This window comes from Melozone crissalis, unplaced genomic scaffold (assembly GCF_028551555.1).
Source record: "Melozone crissalis strain CALT ecotype California unplaced genomic scaffold, PUWL_Pcris_2 ptg000069l_1, whole genome shotgun sequence".
Taxonomy (NCBI): domain Eukaryota; kingdom Metazoa; phylum Chordata; class Aves; order Passeriformes; family Passerellidae; genus Melozone; species Melozone crissalis.
This window is the reverse complement of record NW_026535847.1, coordinates 965,690-989,216: the sequence shown is the minus strand read 5'-3', so window position 1 is coordinate 989,216 and position 23,527 is coordinate 965,690. Positions and strand designations below refer to the sequence as shown.

General features: G+C 44.8%; 1 protein-coding gene across 1 annotated transcript in view; it reads right to left on the bottom strand.

Annotated features, from left to right (window-relative positions):
* LOC128946025 (uncharacterized) overlaps window positions 1-12,353 on the bottom strand; it is a 29,365-nt gene extending 17,012 nt beyond the window's left edge. The window contains exon 1 of the mRNA XM_054289966.1: window positions 11,270-12,353. Within this exon, the coding sequence (XP_054145941.1) occupies window positions 11,270-12,278 (1,009 nt within the window). The 5' untranslated portion in view covers window positions 12,279-12,353. The remainder of the gene's footprint in view (window positions 1-11,269) is intronic.
* Between the last annotated feature and the right edge of the window lie 11,174 nt (window positions 12,354-23,527).

Below are 23,527 nucleotides of genomic sequence, written 5' to 3'. Positions count from 1 at the left end.
AGTTGGGTCTAAACTATTTGAGTCCTAGTGTGGGTTGTATAAGGTCTTGCTGTTGTAAAAAAGTGCAGTGTCTACTTTGAATTTACATGAGAGTCCAATAGCATCTCGAGACCAAAGGCAAGTCACTTCTACAGGCTGTATTAAGGTGAAATTACACCAACAGTCTGATTCACTTAGACTATCACAAACTTCCTGGTATTTGTATACACCAGAAGAGGTTGACACACTAATTGTATTTGGTCTCTCATAAGCTGTCCCATTGATGACCCGGCATCTTACTTTGATTTCTTCTCTTCTGATCCTTTGAAGTGTCCACAGTTCTCATTCCTGCCATTCTTGCTCTTCATATACCTGATTCCCGTGGATTACTCCAATGGATAGGTTCAAATCTTTTATCTCAGAAAGTACTCCAATGGATCTAGTATACTGATTAAAAGCCTGGGACTAAGGCCATTCAGCACCACCTTGGATAGAGGTACTCTCTAGTTTTAGAACTTCAGTTATAATTACATACAAAACAATTCTGTAAATCGAAGTATGAACTACCCCCGACCGCAATATACTAATTTTGCCCTAGTAAGTTTTAGTCTCAGTTCATTGTCTCCTGGTGTCACTCTCTAAGGGGCTTCTGGGGCCTTCTTCACTTGAGAGTGATGGATCCAGGCATTCTGCTCTTTGATTTTGATTGCAGGGAAGTTAGTGAGAAGCACTTGGAACGGTCTCTCCCACTGTGGTTCTAAAGTCTTTTCTGTAAGAGACTTAACATATACATAATCTCCAAGCATTTATGTTATGTACTGGCCCATCTAGCTCTCTGCTCTGAGTTCTAGCCACATGTTTCTCAATTTCTCTGAGCTGTTTGCTTCAAGTCACCATGTAGGTGGCCAGAGTTACTTCCTTAATGTGGGTCGACATTCCCTTTTGTATTCCATATGGTCTTCCATAGAGTATTTCAAAAGGACTCAACTTTTCTTTAGCTCGAGGTTTAGTTGGAATTCACAATAGTGCCAGTGGAAGAGCTTGGGGCCAGGGTAGATTAACTTCTTGCTCCAGTCTTGTAATTTGCTACTTAATCAAATGATTCATTTTCTCTACCTGGCTGCTTGATTGGGGGCGCTATGGAGTGTGAAGTTCCTAATCTATGCCCAGGTGGCTACTAATCTGTTGCACTATTTTGGAAATGAAATGTGATCTTCTATCCGAGGATATTGTGGCTGGAACTCCAAAGCGTAGTATTATTTCTTGTAATAATACCCTGGTTACCTCTCGAGCTTTGACAGTTCTGGTGGGGAATGCTTCTGGCCACCCTAAAAATGTATCTGTCGATACCAGTAAATACCGATACCCCCCTTTCCTTGGGAGTTCTGAAAAGTCAATTTGCCACTGCTGTCCAGGCCCATGGCCTCTCCCAGTCTGATCGAGTCTCGGCCTGGGGGTATTTTTGGGGTTAGTCTGGAGGCAAAGATCACACTGTCTGGTCACTTGAGTAATAGTGGCATATAAATTCCTAGCAACAATTCTTTCAGTCAGGTAGGTGTATAGGGCATCTATTCCCCAGTGCGCTTTCTGGTGTTCTTCCCTTACTAGTGACCACAATAAATGGGAAGGGGTTACCTGCTTCTCTTCAATGGTAGCCCACTCTTCTTGGTTATACGTCTTTCTTTGATCTTCAATTAGTTTTCTATCTCTCTTATTATATTTTGGCCTACCTTCAAGGGAAATTTGTCCATCTGGAATTAGCACTCTTTCAGTACTTAGCTCACCTTTTGCTGCTTCTTTTGCCTCTCTATCTGCCAACTCATCTCCTTCTTCTAATTCTGAGCTCACTCTTTGGTGTGCCTTAATATGCATAATTGCTACCTTTTCAGGCAGCTGAACTGCTTCCAGCAGCTAGATTATCTCTTGTGCATGTTTGATGTTCTTTCTCTGTGAGGTCAGCAGTCCCTTCTCTTTCCAGATGGCTCTATGTGCTATTTCCAAGTCACGGGTCAGTGCAATTATCTCGGTCTTCTGCGCAGAGGTACTTGTTGGTAAGGGTCCAGATTCTATTACCTCTCTGCAGGTGGTCACTGCATACCTAGCATGTTGCTTCCCATTTGCAACATAGCTACTCTTGTCAGTGAACCAGGTCTCTGCATCGTCCAGAGGAGTGTCCTTTAAGTCTGGGCAGCTGGAGTAGGGAGCTTCAATGGTCTCCAGGCGATCATGGTGTGCTGCTTCTCCTTTTATTTCCACTGAGAAAGGAAGCTGGGTTGGCAATATGTCACCACTATCTCTACATCATCTTGCTCTACCATGATGGCCTGATATTTCAGAAACTTCTGGTGTGAAAGCCAGTGGCCACCCTTTACTTCCAGTGCTGCGGACACTGTGTGGGACACTAGCACAGTCATTTTTTGTCCCAGGGTAAACTTGCGTGCCTCTGGAATATTCAGCACGACTGCTGCTACAGCTCTGTGGCAACCTGGTCATCTTTTGGCTGTTGCATCTAGTTGCTTGGGGAAGTAAGCAAGTCCCCTCCGGTACAGACCCAAGTCCTGAGCCAATATTCTCAGGGCAATTCCCTGTCTTTCATAGGAAAATAGAAAGAATGGTTTACTTACATCTGGAAGTCCCAAAGCTGGAGCTGACATGAGAGCACTCTTTAGCTCGTGAAAGGCCCGTATGGCTTCTTTCTTTGTCCACTGGAGATTTCTGTTTCCATCGGCAATAAGAGCATAGAGGGGTCTGACGAGCAGTCCATAATTATAAACTCACAGCTGGCACCACCCTGCCATGCTTAAGAAGGTTTGGAGTTCTTTTATTGTCTGGGGTTTTGGGGTTTGGCATATGGCTTCCTTGCGAGCCTGCCCTAAAGTCTGTTGCCCAGCACTCACCTTGTACCCTAGATAGATAACTTTCTTTTTCACTACCTGTGCCTTTTTCTTTGATACTCTGTATCCTTGGAGTCTTAGGAAATTCAAAAGGCTTACCATCCAGGCCACACATGCTTCTCTCGTCCGAGTGGCTACTAGAAGATCATCTACGTTCCGCAAAAGCCTTTCTTCTTCCTGTGGAGCTTCTCACGAACCCAGATCTTTTGCAAGTTGCTCCCCAAAGAAGTGGCAGAATTTTTGAAGGCTTGGGGTAATCTTGTCCATTTGAGCTGGGTTTTGCGCTTACTTTCAGGGCTTTCTCATTCGAATGCAAAATTTTTTTAGTTGGCCTAGTGAATGGGGAAGCAAAAGAAGGCATCTTGTAGGTCTAAAACCGTAAACCAGGTTAGTTCATGTGTTAGACAAGTTAAAAATGTATATGGATTGGCTACCACCAGATACAAATCTTCTGTTACTTTACTGACAGCCTTCAAATCTTGTACTATCCGGTATGATCCATCAGATTTCTGAAAAGGTAAAATGGGAGCATTGAAATCAGACTGGCATTCTTTCAGTAACCCTAACCGCTGAAAATTTTCAATTATTGGGCTGATTCCTCCCCTGTCCCCTTTCTTTAGGGGGTACTGCTTAATTCTCACTGGTTGTGTCCCTTCCTTGAGTTTAATTACTATAGGGGAGGCATTTTTTGCCCTCCCTTCTCGAGTCAGCTGTCTGGTCTCTGCCCTGAGATGCGTGGGATGGTTCTGAGGCAGCCTGCGCTCTGAATGAATGAGTCTGGACTCTTCACTTTTCGGTCTTCAGGTTATTTATTATTTCTTATCTACAAAATTTTCTCTCTGCCCAGCTGAGATCTCTTCAGCAAGGCAGCCACAAGCACTCTGACCGTCCCCGAGGCGGTGTCATCCTTATGTACTACAAACTACGTATATCATATTTACTTTTAATTCCCAATACCTATCGTCTATGTTAGACAGTGCACTTCTACTCTAAACCAATCCCCAAGTGCCAACATCACAGCAGAAAATGGAGAACAAGAAGAAGAAAGAAGAAGGACGAGACTCGCCCTGATTCCTCCATCTTGTCCCCATAACCCCTATACCAAAAATCCCAAAATCCATATTTTTACCCTGTGAAAACTTTATTCTCACACCATTCAATCGCGTGTGGCTCTCATGTGCTCACAAACAGGTGGCACTTCGTTAGAAGGATCAAAATCAAGCCACCAGGTGTTCCGGACAACATGTCAGGGTCTCTGAGCCCCCTGAGAGGGTTCTTGGCAACTCTGGACATCCAGAGGGATGTGCTGAGTTCCCACATCTGCCCCTTCTGTTTGCACCAAAAACACCTCTTTTGCGACTCAACTCTTGATTTGCCGCGCACATAAGAAGATGCACGGCACAATGAGCATGAGGACCTAGAGCACTATTAAAACACGAAGCCCTATTCCTAAAGTTTCTTTCCATAAATGAGATAAATCAAAAAATCCAACCAAATCATCGATCCAAGACCCAGTAATTTCTCCAAGCTTTTTTATGTTTTCTTTTATCTTTTGAATATTTTCATGAATCGACCTCGAGTGATCTGTCAGATTCATTCAGCACATTCCTTTGAATTCTTCACATCCATGTCCATGTGCAAGCAGCAGATAATCGATTGCTGCTCTGTTCTGAAGAGTTGCTTGTCTTACACTGTCCATGTCTTTCAACATGTCGCTCAGTGCAAGAGAGACAGATTGAGCATGCTTGCTCAACCAGCAACCCATGTGGTCCAGTTGAGTCAAGGCCACACCCGACCCTGTCTGAAGTGAGAAAATTGCAACAGCAATTCTCCAAGCCTTGTCCCAAGTGTACACTTCATCATCACAATCTGCACTATAATGTTGCAGTGATCTTTTCTCTTTCTGTTTTTGTTCTCTCAATGATTTTGAATCTGGTGACAACATCAAAATCCTCCCAATGCTGCATGGACCTCCTTTGACATTTGCAGGGATGCCGTGCCAAATTCTGTCCCCACAACTGAAAAACATTCCTCGTGGCAATTGCACTGGAACTTGGAGTGACCCTCTGGTTGTCGTCTTGGTGTATTTGCACCAAGCCGATGCATTTCTATAAAAGGCATGATTCGGAGTGACATCAATTGTCTTATTCTTTGTTTTTGCCACATCTGAGTTATCAAATTTCATGCATAGTTCCATTGTCATGGACCCGAAAATTTCCAATTCCTGAGGTTTAAAAGAAGCCACAGGAAGGAGATGCATCCAAGAACACCACTCATTCACAGGATCTTTAACGATCTGCGAAATTTCAACTGGAGAGTGTCCTGGAATTGGCCATTCGTCCACTGGCAACCCAACCATGCATGTTGAAAATGGTCTCCCTGGTCTTGAGTGTGTCAGGCAAATACTATCTAAATTTGCTGCCTGGGCCAAAGTCTCCCAAACATTTTGTTTTGGATGATCAATGGGTAAATTCTCCTAGTTGCTCAAAGCAACAGATGGAAAAATGAGGCACATGAGCATTATGAAGCCCATGACTTCACCCTTGTTGAAAAGCATTGCCACCCTTTTGCCAGTCAAACCCCAAAGGAAAACCCCCAAAGTCTTTGTTCTTTTATTTCTCTTCTGAGTTGTTGTTTGCAGCCTGAATCTCTTCTGCCATCTGTGTGCCCGCTTCTCTGTTTCTGGGATCAGTGTTCTCTTGCTCTCGCATCCTATAGGGCTTCACGTGTTGCGCTGACACCCACTTCAGACCTTGCCCTGTGGAAACACAAGCGAAACCCTTGCCCCACATGATTAGTTTGAAGGGGTCTTCTATTTGGCCTGTCTCTGGGTTTCTCATCAAAACCAAAGGATTTTCCCTTATTTTTGCCTGAGACCTGTTAGAGAAATGTCTCAAAATTGGTGGATTGGGCTCTGAAGATGAGCTGTTAAGAAAATTCAACACATACAATGCTTTGTTCAACTTCATGTGAGGCGTCGCGTCTGGGTCCCCCCTTTTTTGTCTATCCAAAAGGGATTTCAGGGTGTGATATGTTCTTTCAATGATTGTTTGACATATGGGAGAGTATGGAATACCAAATGTGTGTTTGACACCCCACTTTTTCAGAAATTTGTCAAGCACCCTGCCTGTGTATGTTGGGCCATTGTCTGTTTTTATTTCTTGTGGTACACCCAATGATGCAAATGCTTGCAGAAAATGTTGACAAGCGTGTTCTGCTGTTTCCCCTGTATGGGCTGAAGCAAAGACTACTCCCGAAAAGGTGTCAACTGAAACATGAACATTTTTGAGCTTCCCAAATGATGGATATTTTGTGACATCAGCTTGCCACAGTTGAAGACTTTGCAGTCCCCGTGTATTCACTGCTCCTGTGGACGCAGGTGGCTGCACAAGCTGACAATCTGGACAAGCACCAATGAATTCCCTCAGCTGACTCTTTGAAAGACGAAAGGATTCCATCAGCGCCTGTGCATTCTGATGAAAAAATGCGTGGCCTTATCTTGCCTGCTCAAAAATGTCTGGAAGGGTTTGTGAAATGGGCATTGGCAACCTGTCTGCCTGAGCATTTCCTTCTGCTTAGAAATCCTGGAAGTGATGTGTGTGCTCTGATGTGAGTGATGAAATATTCATGTTCTCTGCTTTCTAGCAATGTTTTCATGCTTTCCAGATATGAATATAAAACTTCATTGCTGGTTTCTTTCAAAAGCGAACCTTCCAACCGTCTGACCACACCCGCAAAATGTGCGGAATCTGTGACCAGATTGAGAGGTTATTTGAACAACTGAAATGATCTGACAACAGCTGCCAATTCCACAATTTGTGGAGAGCCTTGAACTGTCTTCCTGTTTGAGTCCCATTCCCCTGTTGTTGAGTTCATCCAAGTGATGACTGACTTGCGTGTTTTCCCTGAGCCATCAGTGAACACTGTGATCCCGTCCAGTGGTTCTTCACTTATTCTTGGCATTGCTCTGTAGCAAATTTGTGATTGCAACACTTTGTGCTGCGGGAAATGAATTGTGCAAATTCCTGGAAAGCCTAACAATGCAATTAACAAGTCTTTAGATTTCTGCATGGCCCAATCCAAATAATCTCATTTCAACGGTAAATGGATGGTTGAGAATTCCCTTCCTGCCTTTGTCAGCAACCTTGTCCTCGCTTTTATGATGATCTGCGCTGCCATCTCCAGATCCGTGAGAATCGTCTTTGAAGGCCTGTATGGTAGAAAAATCCACTCTGATGCCAAATTTTGCCCCAAACAGGCAGGGTGACTGCCTAATCAGACTCAGCTTAAGTCAATTAAGCAGGAGGTATTTTTATTAGCGACGCGTCGGAGAAATCACAAAATGGATTTCTAAGTTCTCATAGCAAAGCAAGTCTTATATACAATTTTGGGTATAGGATTACATCAGATTAGATACATAATCATGCATATTCATATGGGGCGTGGTGTAGGCGGAGCGTGGGCGGAGCGTAGGTGGAGACATCTCTTTTGGGGAATTTTCAGGTGGTCGTTCCTGTTGCCTTCATCATAGACGGGGTCTTTCTGATGAGTCTTCCTCTTTAAACTTTTGAACTCTTTTCCTAATTTGGTCAATTCCCGGTGTATTTGGCTTGGATCCCGTGGCTTGGCAAAACCCATAGGGTCGTTTTGACATTGCTGGCTCTAAACCTGCTTAGCTTATTAGTTTCTCCTATACTTATCTCTTCCCCTGTCATGATGCTCTACCTTTTATCTAATTGATTGCTCTGTTTTCCTGGTGCTGTGCTTTCTCCGTGTGTTCTAGTGCCAGGCCCTTCTTTACATGCTTCTCATTCTATGTTTTAACCCATTACTTCTGGAAGGCTATCTGCTTTAGGGCTTCATTTCCCCCCTTTTTCTAGTAACTTACGAATTCTTTCGTCAAGTTCTGGTCCCACAGGACGCTGATAGGCTCGTACCATTGCCCAAATCATTTGGGTCCTCTTCATTATGCCCCTTAATTTCCACCACAAACAGATGTTTGTAAGAGTTAGTAATAACAAAGCTACAATTACTACTAGCATTGGGTGCACCAGGTAATGGAAGACCTGTGTAGCTGTTGGGGAGTATCCTGTAAGGATGTCCCACCAGTGATGCTGGCCTACTTGTTCTACTTCGGTCAGGACATTCTTTTTCTTTTCTGAATTGTGTTCTATCTGCCATACCATTCGTTTAGTTGTTTGATTCACCTTTTGCACCAATTTCTTTACTTCAGGGTGTGCAAGCATTGCTTTGAGGATTTTGACGTCCATCCCTATTTGTAATTTCGGTATCTCTTGATATAGGTTGAAATTTGTGTTAATTAGCTGTTGGGTAGTTATTGGGACAGTGTAATGAAAATCACAACCTATGATCTTGGTAAAGTTGCATACACAAAAGTTAGTATTGTTAGTCTCTTCTAGGCAATTATCTATAGTGACGTTGTCACAAGCTGTCCTTACGCAAGCACACCCATTTCCTATATAGTAAACTTGTGATTGTGTTTTATCATGCGGAAGCATTTCTAAGGTACATACACTGTTTTCAGCATCTAAGCATAAATCTTCGGCTTCTACCACAGCATTTTCGCAAACATAGCCTAATTGTCCTCTAGGGATACATGCTTCCGTGCTAACCGATTGCCACCTATTTTTGGTGTAATCATAACTGGCCCAGACGTTATGGTTTATTGGCCTAACAACGACTTTTTGGTGTGTTGTCCCTAGAGTGAGGATGGGAAAGATAGCTCTTTCCTCTGCCGCACTAATGGTGAGGACATAAGCTTCAATGTGTTCTTGTTGAGGCTCATAGGTGAAGTTCACTAGTTGCCACCAAGCCTGATGGTCCCTCTCAAATTGTGTAGTGTGATTGTCCTTTAATATTGTTTCCCTTATTTCTTGAGGTAATATACCTGACGTTCCTTCTCTCATTATTCCTGCCGCTACTGATTGTACCCATTGTTGCGTCTGAGAGCATTGGATAGCGAGTGCAACGTCTCTGCTGAGTTCCCCTGTGTAGTCAGTGAGCTTTACAAAATCTTCTGCAGTATGGTTTGCTACCATGGCTAGTAATTTCACCACTAGCGATTGTGTTTCGGCTAATGTAAGCATGGATGTACTGAGAGGCACCTTAAGCTTTCCTAAGCTCGATGTGACGGTACTTAATTTGTTTACTAATACCTCTTGATCTATTGTGTTTACTATGCCAAATCCGGTGCCAATCCACCCACTTAGATCTCTTTTTGTTTTTCTGTGATGAGACCTTGTCGCTAGCCATGCATTCCATCCCTTAAGGCTTTGCTGTATAAATGGTCGACAATCCTTTTGCAAATAAGTAATATCGGTGTGAATGTTCATTTGCACCTTTTTCAGGGAATAAGTGGGGTCCAACAATAATTTTAGTTCGTTAGATTTTCTTATCACCTGAGGCCCTATAAAGGTTAGGTTGTGTACTGCTTTACACTCCACTGGTAGGGTGGTTTCTTGAGGCAAGTCTAGATCTGGATACAATGGGATCACATCTTCTGGTAATTGTATCCTATATTCGGCAGCACGCCCGAAAACACGCCCGAGGGAGCTAAAACCCTGTCCCAGTGTTTTTAACTCCCTTTCACATGTGAACGTCATTGACTGATCCAATCTAAATACCATCTCACACAGTGCTTCTCCTCCCTCAGGACCACTAGATGCTCTATAAATCACCGAGTTTCGGGGTTGTGATCCAGGTGGATCTTCCCTGAAGTCGCTCCACTGACATGAAATTGGGCCCTTTTGTTGAGTCCAGGCAATGGGTTTGCCCATTTTCACTAGACTAAAGGTAATTAGGTTTTGTTTAGAGGCTGGCATCGAGGGTTGAATTGTTAATACCAGCCGCCTTGTTTTTCCTCCTCTTTCTCCTGTTGGGTCAAGCTCTCGACACCCAATTTGGATTTGGTCTCCCTTGTATGCTATCATGGAGGGCTGATGCCATACTTTACTTGCATATGGCTGATTGTTACGTAAGGCATAAACCTCGAAGTAGGGTCCGCTCATTCCTAATTCCGGGTGGATACACTGATGTGCATGAGACCATGGGTCTATTGGGGAAGAGTCTTGGGGAAGAGCTATACTTATCGAGAGTCCAATGATCAGAGTTGTAAAGGTTTGGGGTGGAGTCGGGGTCATAATGTCTGGCTGTCAATTTTGTTTCTTTTGGCGTTCTCGTTGCTTGATGTGAATTTGTTCTACTCGTAAAATAGCCTTTTCTAGTTCAGTGTCTAAATCTCTTTGTTTTTTAAAGGGTCCAATTTGGTCACTTGTTAGTGGATGTCGTGGGACAGAAGAATAGCAACGGGTCGATAAAACCTTAGAACGACTAAGTTTCAAACAATATTGTAACCAGCGGTGTACTTTCCAATGGCACCACCCTAATACAATTTGTTCGGGAGCTTCAAACAATTCCTTAGCCTCTAAAATGGGTCTGTTGGCGAATTTCTCTAAGGCCAAATAGTCGTCATTTTCCCTTGCTTCTTTGCAGCTACACTCATAACATTGGAGGTCCAGTAAACAACTTTGTACGTTCCAAAATTTTCTATCGCAACCTCCACAAAGAAATCCAATTAGTCCCACACAATTTCTTTCCCCACATCCAAAGCACGGCCGATCGTGAATAGGGTCCTGTGGGTCAGGTCCTTGTTGACTGTACGTTTTGACCCACCCTATCCACTGTATTGGCGTGCTACGCAATGCAGCTCTAGCTTCGGCATTAAATTCTGCTATGAGAGATAAAGGTTTTGGCAAAGTCAATGTTAGTTTATGTTGGATTCTCACGTGATCCTGCGGAGACAGCTGACTCAGAAGTCTGTACATCTAGGGCAGGTTTAATCTCCTCTTGTTGGTTTTCCGGAGCTCTCTTGACCCGTGAATAGTGGATCCACGTAGGTCGTTCCTTGATCCGAACCGCGGTGAAGGTAGTCAGCAGCACTTGGAAAGGTCCCTCCCACTTTTCTTGTAGGGGTTTTCCTGAAAGATTCTTAACATACACCCAATCCCCGGGGTTAAACGGATGCAATTTGTAATCCGGTTGCTTAGGTTGGTGCTCTATCATCACAGCAGCATTCTTATCAAACTGTTTCCCCACCGCAATTACATAATCGTAAATGTATTGATTACCAATCTGGTCTATGACATCCCCATTTACAGCTTGCATAGCATAAGGTCTACCATATAGAATTTCAAAAGGACTTAACTTTTCCTTCGATCTTGGCTTGACTCTCAGTCTCAGCAGAGCAATAGGCAAAGCTTGATACCACTGCAAATTAGTCTCTTGGCATATTTTAGCAATTTTCTGTTTGATAAGATGATTCATCTTTTCCACTTGCCCACTGGCCTGTGGACGGTAGGGCGTGTGCAATTGCCAATTGATTTGTAATGCTTTGCTTATTGCTTTCACTACTTTTGCACAGAAATGTGTACCTCTATCTGAAGAAATGCTCTTCGGTACCCCAAACCGTGGAATAATTTCATTCAATAGTACTCTAGTTACCTCTCTTTCCTTATTTGTCCTACAGGGGAATGCTTCAGGCCACCCAGAAAATGTGTCAGTTAATACCAACAGGTACCGAAACCCCCCTTTTCTTGGGAGTTCAGAAAAATCAATTTGCCATATCTCACCTGGGAATTTACCTCGGTTTATAGCTCCTAGGTGTACTTTGGTTCCTGTGTTTGGGTTGTTCTTCAGACACCGTTCACACTGGGACGTAACGTGTTTTATAGTAGTAAATAATTTTGGTCCTGCTATTCTGGTCTGCAAATATTGGTAAAGCGAATCTAGGCCCCAATGGGCCTTCTCATGTTCTGCCTTCACAAACTGCCACATCACGTTTCCTGGTATCACTAACTGTCCTGTTTCTAATCGACCCCAACCATTTTCTAGTATTTTGCCCTTATTCCTTTGAATCCACTTATGATCTGATTCTTGGTAATCTGGCTGGATATTGATATCCAGCTCCCCTGGTATTAGGGCCGCTATTTCCGCTTCCTTATTTCTTATGGCCACCAATTTAGCTTCTGTATCTGCCTTCCTGTTCCCTATTTCTGGAATAGTATTGCCTTTCAAATGCCCCTTGCAATGCATTATGGCCACCTGTGTTGGGAGTTGGACCGCCTCCAGCAGTCGCAGAACCTCTCCTGCATGTTTGACTGTTTTTCCTTGTGTAGTCAACAGTCCTCTTTCTTTCCAGATGGCTCCATGAGCATGTACGACAGAAAAGGCATATTTAGAGTCTGTCCATATATTAATTTGCATGTTCTCTGCTAATTCCAGGGCTCGGGTCAGGGCTATCAGCTCTGCTTTTTGAGATGAAGTCCCTGCAGGCAGGGGGTTTGACTCAATTACCCTCTCTGTAGTGGTGACTGCATAGCCAGCCATTCTTACTCCTTGCCTCACGAAGCTGCTGCCATCCGAAAACCAGTTGTCCGCGCCTTCGAACGGCTCTTCTTTGAGATCTGGGCGACTGGAGTAGACGGCTTCAATTGTTTCTAGGCAGTCATGTTCGATGGGTTCTGCTGGAGCTCTTCCTTCTAAGAATGAAGCTGGGTTCACAATATTAGTTACCTGAATGGTTACATCATCTGATTCAGCCAGGATGGCCTGGTACTTTAAAAATCTGGAAGGCGACAACCAATGGTTGCCTTTCTGTTCCAGCACAGCTGACACAGTGTGGGATACTAACACAGTCACCTTTTGGCCCAGCGTAAACTTCCTGGCCTCTTCTATGTTAATTATTACTGCAGCCACTGCCCTCAGACAGCCTGGCCATCCTTTACTTACTTCATCCAATCGCTTGGAGAAGTAGGCCACAGCTCTCTTGTGTGGTCCCAACTGCTGTGCCAGTACTCCTAGGGCCATCCCTTGCCGCTCATGGGAAAATAGCCAGAATGGTTTTGACACATCTGGGAGACCTAAGGCTGGTGCTCTCATCAGCTCCCGCTTCAGCCTCTTAAAGGCCCCTTCCGCCTCGGGAGTCCAAACTAGGACATTCTTGGTTTCTTTTAGCAAATCATACAATGGTTTAGCGAGTATCCCATACTGGTAGATCCATAGCCGACACCAACCTGTCATCCCCAGAAAGGCGCGCAGGTCTCTCACCGTCTCTGGTTTGGGCATCTGGCAGATGGCCTCTTTCCTGGCTGCTCCCAGGGATCGCTGTCCTCTGGAGATTTCGTATCCCAAGTACACCACTTCCTTTTGCACCAGTTGTGCTTTCTGTTGAGAGACTCGATATCCACTTAAACCCAGGAAATTCAACAAGGAAATAGTCCATTCAATGCATTCTTCCTCCGTCACTGTCGCTATTAGGAGGTCGTCTACGTACTGCAGGAGAGCGCCATCTCCCGGCGGCCCTTCCCATTGTTCTAATTCTTTGGCTAACTGATTCCCAAAGATCGTGGGCGAGTTAGACCAGCCTTGGGGCAACCGTGTCCAGGTAAGTTGGGTCTTTCTCCCCCTATCTACTGATTCCCACTCAAAGGCAAAAATCCTTTGACTCTCGGGGGCTAAGGGAAGGCAGAAGAATGCGTCTTTCAAATCTAATACGGTGAACCAGGCCAGGCTATCCTTTAGCCTAGTTAAAAGCGTATATGGATTAGCAACCACCGGGTGTAATGTCTTGGTTATTTCGTTTACTGCCCTCAGATCCTGAACGAGCCTATACGTTCCATTAGGTTTCTTTACTGGCAAGATCGGTGTATTAAAGTCCGATTCACATTCTACCAAACACCCTAGTTCTAAAAACCTTTTGATTATGGGCTCAATTCCCTTTCTGTCTTCTATCCTCAGAGGGTATTGTTTTCTTACCACCGGTCTTGCCCCGACCTTAAGTTCGACAACAATCGGTGTCGCTCGTTTTGATTTTCCAGGTATATCTGTAGCCCATACCAATGGATAAGTCTTGCTCAGGATTTGCTCGAAATTGTGGTTCTCAGGTTTGGGTTCCACACAACTGATTGTTAGGCTTAGGGCTGTAATCAGTTGTTCATCGTTTACTTGAAATTCCAATTTGTCCTTGTTGAACTTTATTATGGCTCCCAGGTTTTCCAATAGGTCTCTTCCCAATAAGGGCTTTGGCGAATTTGGTAAATACAGGAACTGATGTATTCCCATTTGTTTCCCAATTTTGTATTTAATGGGTTTCAAAAAGTAAGCTTTTTCTGGTTGGCCTGTTGCTCCCACAACTTGTACAAATTCATCACTTTTAGGTACCAATTCCTGATTTAAAACCGAAAAAGTTGCTCCCGTATCAATTAAAAATCGCAATTCCTTTTTACCTTCCCCTAGCTCCATTTTAACCAGTGGGTCTGCTAGGGTACGGCCCACCGGTCCCCGTCATTCACTATCCTGATGTGTGGTGGTGGTAGTGGCCATAAATCTTTCCCTCAGTTGGGGACATTCTCGCCTCCAGTGCCCCATCTGTAGGCAGTGCGCACATTGATTTGGCCCTACCCTAGTGGGGTGGGGCTGGAGTCTCCCTCCCCTTCCCATTGGGTTGCCTCTACCCCTTCCTCGAGTTCCAGGTTCCGGGTAACCTGTCTTTTGAGCTGCCACTGCTACAGCCACCACTCGGGCTATCCTCCTGTCTTCCTTTTTCTTCTCTTCTGCTTCTCTATTATTATATACCTTCCATGCCTCATTTAGCAGTGTCTCTAGGTTTTTGTTTGCTGGGTGCTCAAGCTTTTGTAACTTCTTCCTGATGTCTGGGTTACTCTGTCCCATCATTAACCCTAGCAGGTGCTGTTTCCCTTCTTCTGTTGCTGGGTCTAGGGGTGTGTATTGTCTCATTGCCGCCCTGAGTCTGTCCAAGAACTCCGATGGGGTCTCATCCTTTCCCTGCCTGATGTTATATAGCACTGACCAGTTGATAGCCTTAGGGATTGCATTACGCAAGCCCATCGCTATCAGTTTCCTATACTGCACCAACCGTTGATAATGATCCGCGTTACCTGGGTCCCATTCTGGTTTACTGCTGGGAAAATTATCTTCTATTCTCCCCGGTAACACTTGAGCATGTTGTCTCCCTGTTTCCAACACAAGCCCCCTTTCTGTATCTGTCAGCTCCGACAGCATCACTTCTATATCCTCCCAATCAATATCTAAATTCTTCGCCATTAATTCAAATCTCTTTGCTACTCCCTCCGGATTTCTCCTAAAATTTTTTGCTTCATCCCTCCAATTGTTCAAATCACTTGTCGAGAACGGCACCTTTACTCTAGTCTTTTCCCCTACCATTGGCATAATTTGTCGGAGAGGAGCTATCGTATGGTTCCCCTCCTCTCTTTGCTTTGTTTCCCCCCGTGCCACAGATCTGGTATAATGCGAGTGACTGGTCCTTGCCCCGGGGTTCTCTTCCTGTGCCTCTATGTCCAGTTCCTCATTTTCACCTCCTATCTCTATTACACAGTCCGTCCGACTCCCGTCCTGGGTCTGTCGTCCCCCTAATATCTGTCGACCCTTATCCTGCCCCGGGCTACTACCCCTCTCATCCTCTGCTGCTTTCCCATCTCTTTTATCCTTTATCTGTATTATTATACTCAATCTCTGCGAGTTGTTCTCTGTCTCCTTTTCGCATGTCACATTACCACTCCCCTTATATTTTAATTCAGGGACGTCGCCCCCCCATGAGTCGCTCTTGTCCCCAGCCTTTGGTGTGCTGGTTTCCATTCTGCAAACACCAGTCCTTGGTGTGTTAGTTTCCATTCTACAGTCACCCCCATTTCTGGATGTGTTACTATCCCCGTATGGACTAAGCTTGGGCGGGCTGCGTGTCTCCCCCCGGCTCTCTTCTCCCAATGGACTGCCTTCTTCCCTTTCGAGCTCCAGTCTGGGTGGGCTGTCAACATAGCTCCCCGACCCCTGTGGGCTACCTAGTTCCTGAGGACTGCCCTTTCCCTCGCTAATCCCCGATTTTGATGGGCTACCCTCCTCCCAGCCGTTGTCTAGTTTCTGAGGACTGCATCCAAACTTAGATTTCCACCACTGCTCCAATTCCTTTAATGGGCTAGGATCCCCTTGTTCCTCTTTTGGTCCGGGAAGGGGTCCTTCCCGCCCTGGAGCGAATGGATGGTATTCCCACAAGCTTATTTCGCTCTCCTTTCCACTATCCCTCCTTGTTAACTTGAGACACTGCTGTCCAATACTGCATGCATCACAGCAACGGTCCTTTGACTTCGGACCTTTCTTATCTCTTTCCAAAGCCAATACTAGGGGGTCCTGAGGGGCTACATTAATTCCACATCCCTTTTGCCACTCAGGTTTATTCCTTAGGGTGAAAAACATGTCTGCGTATATTACCTCATCCCATTTATTGAGCCGTCGGAGGAAGAGCATAAGTTGTAAAATGGTATTATAGTTAGTTGTCCCCTCTGGTGGCCACTTTTCTCCGTCATCAAGACGGTACAGAGGCCACCATTGTGTGCAATACTTAAGAAGTGTTTTTTTACTTATGTTTCCCCCTGGAATCCCTCCCAGGTCCTTCCAGTGTTTTAAGATACATCCTAAAGGGGTTTTCATATTTATATCTTTACTCTGTTGGCTTCCCATGGCTATTCCCTGTGTCTGCGTTTTCTGTTTAACCGGAACAGTCTCTTTTCGCAAATACTGTATGTCAATTGATTTTAACTCTTCATACACACAATTTCCAATCGCTTTGTCCGTTTCCGACCTGGCTTCTCGCGAAGAACAGGAAATGCGGAGCGGGACTCCCTCTCGCTTCGCAGCGATGCTGCGTCTCATTCACTCTCACCCACACATCTTTATGAAACAGTTCCTGCCTTATGGTCTATATCAGAACGGACTGTTTACCAGGTAGGGCCACGAGAGGTCGCCTGCAGACCGTGAGATACCAGTTTGCCAAGTTCATGCACATACATTTCCAATCTGTTTACATAGAAAGTAATAAAAGCATCCCCTATAAAATTTTACAGCGGACACATAAGACAAACACATAAAACCACCAATTAACACATCTTTCTCCCGCTCTCAAAGAACAATAGGCAATCTCCCATACAGCAAAACAAACCAAGGATACCAAGTTCAACTCTTCTCTACCATAACCTAGTCGTTTCCTTTTGTACTCTATTTACGGGACTTTAACCCGTATTTACGGGACTTTAACCCGTAAAATCAGGGATTTTTACCGAGGCGTCCCTCCGGCTTACCCTGCGAGCGGTCACGTCTGACCCTCGTTTTCCAAACAAAGCGCTTTATCCCAAAACCAACAAACAATTCAAATACCTCTTAAAGCCAATAGGCAATTCAAATACCTCTTAATTGAGCAGGAGATGCAGCCAGCGTCCATCCGAGAGCACCGGTCCAGGGAAGGAGCTTCTCCTGACGAAAAGCCGTCAGAGGCGCCCAGAAGACCCCGACCCCAGACCCGGGCCCGGGAGAGGACCCTTAAGGCTTGGATCTCCTGTCTGGTGCCATACGTCCCTTCGTGGTCGCCAGAAAATGATGCCAAATTTTGCCCCAAACAGGCAGGGTGACTGCCTAATCAGACTCAGCTTAAGTCAATTAAGCAGGAGGTATTTTTATTAGCGACGCGTTGGAGAAATCACAAAATGGATTTCTAAGTTCTCATAGCAAAGCAAGTCTTATATACAATTTTGGGTATAGGATTACATCAGATTAGATACATAATCATGCATATTCATATGGGGCGTGGTGTAGGCGGAGCGTGGGCGGAGCGTAGGTGGAGACATCTCTTTTGGGGAATTTTCAGGTGGTCGTTCCTGTTGCCTTCATCATAGACGGGGTCTTTCTGATGAGTCTTCCTCTTTAAACTTTTGAACTCTTTTCCTAATTTGGTCAATTCCCGGTGTATTTGGCTTGGATCCCGTGGCTTGGCAAAACCCATAGGGTCGTTTTGACATTGCTGGCTCTAAACCTGCTTAGCTTATTAGTTTCTCCTATACTTATCTCTTCCCCTGTCATGATGCTCTACCTTTTATCTAATTGATTGCTCTGTTTTCCTGGTGCTGTGCTTTCTCCGTGTGTTCTAGTGCCAGGCCCTTCTTTACATGCTTCTCATTCTATGTTTTAACCCATTACTTCTGGAAGGCTATCTGCTTTAGGGCTTCAACTCTATGATTAATAGAGAGTGTCTTTGAAAGATCAAACCATGGAATTGCATTTTCTCTCCCAGCACTGCCAACTCAAAAGGCAATGATTCCACAAATCGGTATGCCTGCCTTTTCTGAATGGCATCTGTGACTTTTTCCAGTTCTTTTCTTGCCTCTCATGTGAGTGTCCTGGGAGATCTGATATCTGTGTCTCCTCTCAGAAGATCGAGCAACGCTGGAATGTCATTGTTCGTGATTCCCAAAATTGGTCTCATCCAGTTGATTTCTCCTAGGAGTTGTTGCTGACTTTCGTTCTGATCTCCATCTTTTGTGGCCATATTGTTTTCTCTGAGATCTTCCACCCTAGATATTTCCATGGTGCGACCTCCTGAATCTTTGAAACACTGATTTCCAGTCCTGCCTTCTGCACTTCTGCAATCACACAGTCACGAGCATCTTGCAGCTCCTGTGGTGTTGATGCTGCAATGAGCAAATTATCCATGTAATGAATGATTTTCACCTTCGGGAATTTCTTTCGCGCTGATGACAAAGCTCGTGCCACATACCATAGGCAGATTGTTGGCGAGTTCTTGAGTCCTTTAGGAAGAACCACCCAATGGTACCACTGCAGAGGCGTTTCCTTGTTGATACTTGGAACAGAGAAGGCAAGTCTTGGAGCATCATCTGGATGAAGGGGAATGCTGAAGAAACAGTCCTTGAGGTCAATGACCACAAGCGGCCAATCTCTGGGAATCATCGAAACTGATGGAAGTCCCAATTGAAGTGGTCTCATGTCTTCGAGGACTTCGTTGATCTTCCTGAGGTCGTGCAACAGCCTCCATGTGCCTGATACTTTCTTTTAGATGACGAACACTGGAGAGTTCCAGGGGCTGTCTGTTGGCTTGATGTGTCCCTTCTGCAATTGTTCTTGGACCAGGTTTCTCAGTGCACTCAGCTTTTTTCGTTGAAGGGGCCATGATCCACCCAAACTGGATCATTTGTTTTCCAGGTTAACTTCAGTGTGGCGAGTGCTGCAGTGACCCCTACTAAAAATCCACTTCCAGCGTCGTGCCCCATTGTGCCAAAAGATCTCTCCTCCATACTGTGATAGGCCTCTGCACAACAAAGGGATGAATGATCGCCGTCTTGTTTCCTGGTCCTGTGACAATGACAGAATTCTCACTCTGGAGATACAGAGAAACTCCCCGTATGCCTGAGAGAGATCCCGAGGGCGCAATCAAGCTCCAATCAGGGGGCCAATAGATGTACGATATCACTGTGACGTGTGCCCCTGTGTCGAGCATTCCTCTGACAAGGATTGTTCTGTCTCCACAAGTCAACTGACAAGTGACAGTGGGTCGATCTCGGCCTATATGTTTCACCTTTGTGGCATGTATTTCAACGTGTTCCTTCAAAGGAAGCTCTTCTTTGTCAAACACTGGCATGACCTGTTTCATGGCGTGCGGGGGCAAGGCAAAAGCTCTTGCTACCGAAGTATTTTCTGCCACAGTCAATGGTGGACGAAGAGCTTTCGCCAAAACTGTCAACTCTTCATTCTTGTCTGCTGAAACAACTGAAGGATAGATGATAAGTCCAAGGATAATACTTCTGTCTTGACCTATTATTAAGAAATCTTGTCTCTTGGGTGAAGCCCCGTTGACACCTGTGGGTATCACTGCAGGACTTCCATCCAAGAAGCATACTAATTTGGAGGCTGCCAATGTGCACTGCGCTCCCAGTGGGAGGAGTTCTGGATCACTGGGGAGCCCACTGAGGACTTTGCTGAGGGTGTCTGCCTGACGTTCTCCAATGACTGTCCTGTCTGCTCTTGTGTCATTGTTGCCCGATTGATAAATGACACAAAACTTGGATAAGTTTTGTGGGTGCTTTATTATGGGCCCGGGGTGCTGGGGGACTCACGTCCCAAAAACCCAAGCCCCCCGATTTCACATATGGGTGCTTCCCTCTTATACATGCGATTCACAACAAAGTCTCCAAGAAACAGTTCCCTTGTGATACATTCCTTGGTTCACAGGCAAGATCATAAATCTTCTGCTTATCTTATTCTAAGAGCATTGTATGCTGCCTTCAGACAGGTTAGCATTCTTACTCTCCTGCACTAGTTTAATTATTTACTAAATTCCTAAGACTACCTGCTAAGTTACACACAAACCAAACACACACACTATCAATGGCTGCAAAACTGCAAAACTGCTTTTAACAAACCAATTCACACACAACTCATAACTAAACTATAATTACACATTTTGCTAAATTTCATTTCTTTTCCAACATTTCCCCCCTTTTGAGCATCCTTCAGTCCTACTGCAAGGATGCTCAATCAACAGTATTGACAGTAACATCTTCATAACGAGGTGGGGAGTGTTCTTCATTCTGCCGCCCGCGGGTCATCGCCTTCAGCAACCGGAGAGATCGCTTCTTTTCCTTTTCGATCACTCCTAAGAGGCATCTATATACAATCCATATAGTCACTAAAAATACTAAAAACATTAGTGCATACTGTATAGCAGATGTAATCCAGCCAGACAGGTGAAGCCCCAAAGAATCAAATACTGCTCCTATCCAGTTATGCTGTGCTTCCTTTTCCCTTGGCTTAATTCGAATCCTGAGTAGGGCCAAAGGCAAAGCTTGAGGCCAGTGCAGTTTAGCTTCCTGGCAAATCTTTTTAATTTGTACTTTCAGGGTTTGATTCATCCTTTCCACCTGCCCACTAGACTGAGGTCTCCAGGGGGTATGCAAATTCCATGTTATATCTAACAGTCGTGCTAATTCCTGTACTACCCTGACTATAAAATGCGGACCCCTATCTGATGACAATCTTAAAGGTACTCCAAATCTTGGTATTATCTCTTTTAACAAGGTTTTTACCACCTCCTTAGCCTGATTAGTTCTACATGGAAAAGCTTCCGGCCACCCTGAAAACGTACATACGTACACTAACAAGTATCTGTATCCCTGTGCCCTAGGCAATTCGGAAAAATCAACCTGCCAGTAATCTCCCGGTTGTGGCCCGACTTGCAGCTTTCCCATTTGTATTTGTCTCCTAACTACTGGATTATTTTTCAAACATACCGGGCACATTGCATTAACTCTTTTTGCCATTGTTAACATCTGATTAGAGATTATCTCATTTTTCAAAAATTTTACCAATACTTCTGCCCCCCAATGACATTTGTTATGTTCTGATTCCAAAATAAATTTCATTATGCGAGTAGGTACCACTATTTGTCCCATTGGTGTAACATACCACCCAAGTTGATTCCTCTGTGCCCCTAGCAAGTTTATTAGTTTTCCATCTTCTATTGAATATTTGGGCTCCTGATTCAGGTAAGGGGTAGCCGGATTCGTTCTTACCGGTACCAATGCCATTTGAGTCCATATTTCCCGTGCCACTTGCCGTGCTGTAACATCAGCAAATCGGTTTCCTCTGTAAACGTCTCCTTCCGCAGTCTGATGTCCTCTAACATGCATAACTGCAACTGCTTTGGGACTATGTACCACATCCAGTAGCTGTAGCACTTCTTCCCGGTGCTTGATGTTGGTTCCCTGTGAATTCAAAAGCCCCCTTTCCTTCCATAACGCCCCATGTACATGAACCACACCAAAGGCATATTTAGAATCCGTCCAGATATTAACCCTTTTGTCCTTGCTCAAATACAGGGCTCTGGTGAGTCCAATCACCTCTGCCTTCTGGGCCGAAGTTCCAGGTAACAAAGCCTTTGCCTCTATTACCTGATCCAATGTTACCACTGCATACCCGGCATAGCGAGTCCCATTCTCGACAAAACTGGATCCATCAGCGTATAGTTCCCATTCAGGGTCTTCCAATGGTTCATCCTTTAAGTCGGGTCTGCTGGCATATACTTGTTCAATTACCTCTACGCAATCGTGCACCAGTCCCGCAGCCTCCTGGTCACTGCGTAAAAACTCTGCTGGATTAACATGATTAGTAGTCTTTATTTCAATATCATCCTGTTCTCTCAGGGTAGCCTGGTATTGCAACATTCGACTGGATGATAACCAGTGACCCCCCTTTTGCTCCAAAACAGCCATGACCATATGGGGAACAAACACTTTCATTTTTGCCCCCAAAGTCAATTTCCGGGCCTCTTGAATAAGAATTATTGTTGCCGCCACGGCTCGTAAACACGAGGGCCACCCGGAACTTACCGAATCCAGTTGTTTAGAGAAGTATCCCACTGGCCTCTTCCAGGATCCCACCTTCTGGGTGAGGACCCCCAATGCCAGTTTTTGCCTCTCATTCACGTACAACTGGAATTCCTTGGTCAGGTCAGGGAGTCCTAGGGCTGGGGCCTCCTTTAGTGCCTGCTTCAATTCCTGGAAGGCCTTCTTTTGCTGTGTTGTCCACTCCAGCCGATGCTGCTTCAAGGCCTCATACAGTGGCTTGGCTAGGAGACCGAAATTCATGATCCACAGTCGACACCATCCCACCATTCCTAGAAAAGATCTCAATTCCTGATGGTTACGAGGCAAAGGAATAGCACATATTGCCTCTATTCGGTTTACTCCCAAACGTCTCTGCCCTTGTGTGATCTCACAACCGAGATAAATAACGCTATTTTTGACCAGTTGAGCTTTTTCCTTAGAAACCCGATACCCTGCTTGGCCCAGCATGTTGAGTAATTTAATTGTTAATTCCACACACATTTCCCTTTCCTTAGTAGCCAGAAAAATGTCGTCCACGTACTGCAGGACTACATACAAGGATGGGGATATTGTTACCTGGGTTATCTTCCATTCCTCCAGCTCCTTGGCCAGTTGATTTCCAAAAATAGTGGGGGACCATTTAAATCCTTGTGGGATTCTGGTCCATGTAAGCTGCTTCTTTCTCCCAAAATCAGGACTCTCCCACTCGAAGGCAAAATATTTCCTACTCTCTACTGCCAGTGGGATGCAGAAGAAGGCATCTTTAAGGTCAATCACTGAGAACCATTTAAACTCCTCCGATACAGATGTTAACAAGGTGTAAGGATTAGCAACAACTGGATGTATGTCTTTCACTATTTCATTAATAGCCCTTAAGTCCTGTACCAAACGGTACTTACCATTAGGTTTCTTTACTGGAAAAATTGGAGTATTATACTCCGATTCACATTCCTGTAATATTCCTTGAGCCAAAAATTGTTTAATTAACGGGGCTACTCCCCTCCTTGCCTCAAGCTTCAAGGGGTGTTGCTTTACCCTCACTGGTTGGGCCCCTTCCTTTAGTTCCACCTTTACTGGCTGTGCAGCTTTAGATTTTCCGGGAACCCCTGACTCCCATACCCAGGGTACTACAGCCTGCTCAATTTCTTCTGGAATAGGAGAGGCATCCACTTCCTTGATCACAAAAATGCCTGCTATTTGTTCCTCAGGTATTTCCAATTTCACCCTTCCCCCTTCAAATATTATTTTCACATTAAGTCGGGACAACAGGTCTCTGCCAAGAAGGGGTGTGGGGCAGTTTGGCATATACAAGAATTGGTGATCTAATTCCTTCCCCCCAAACCTAAGATTTAAAGGTTGTAAAAATGGTTGTTC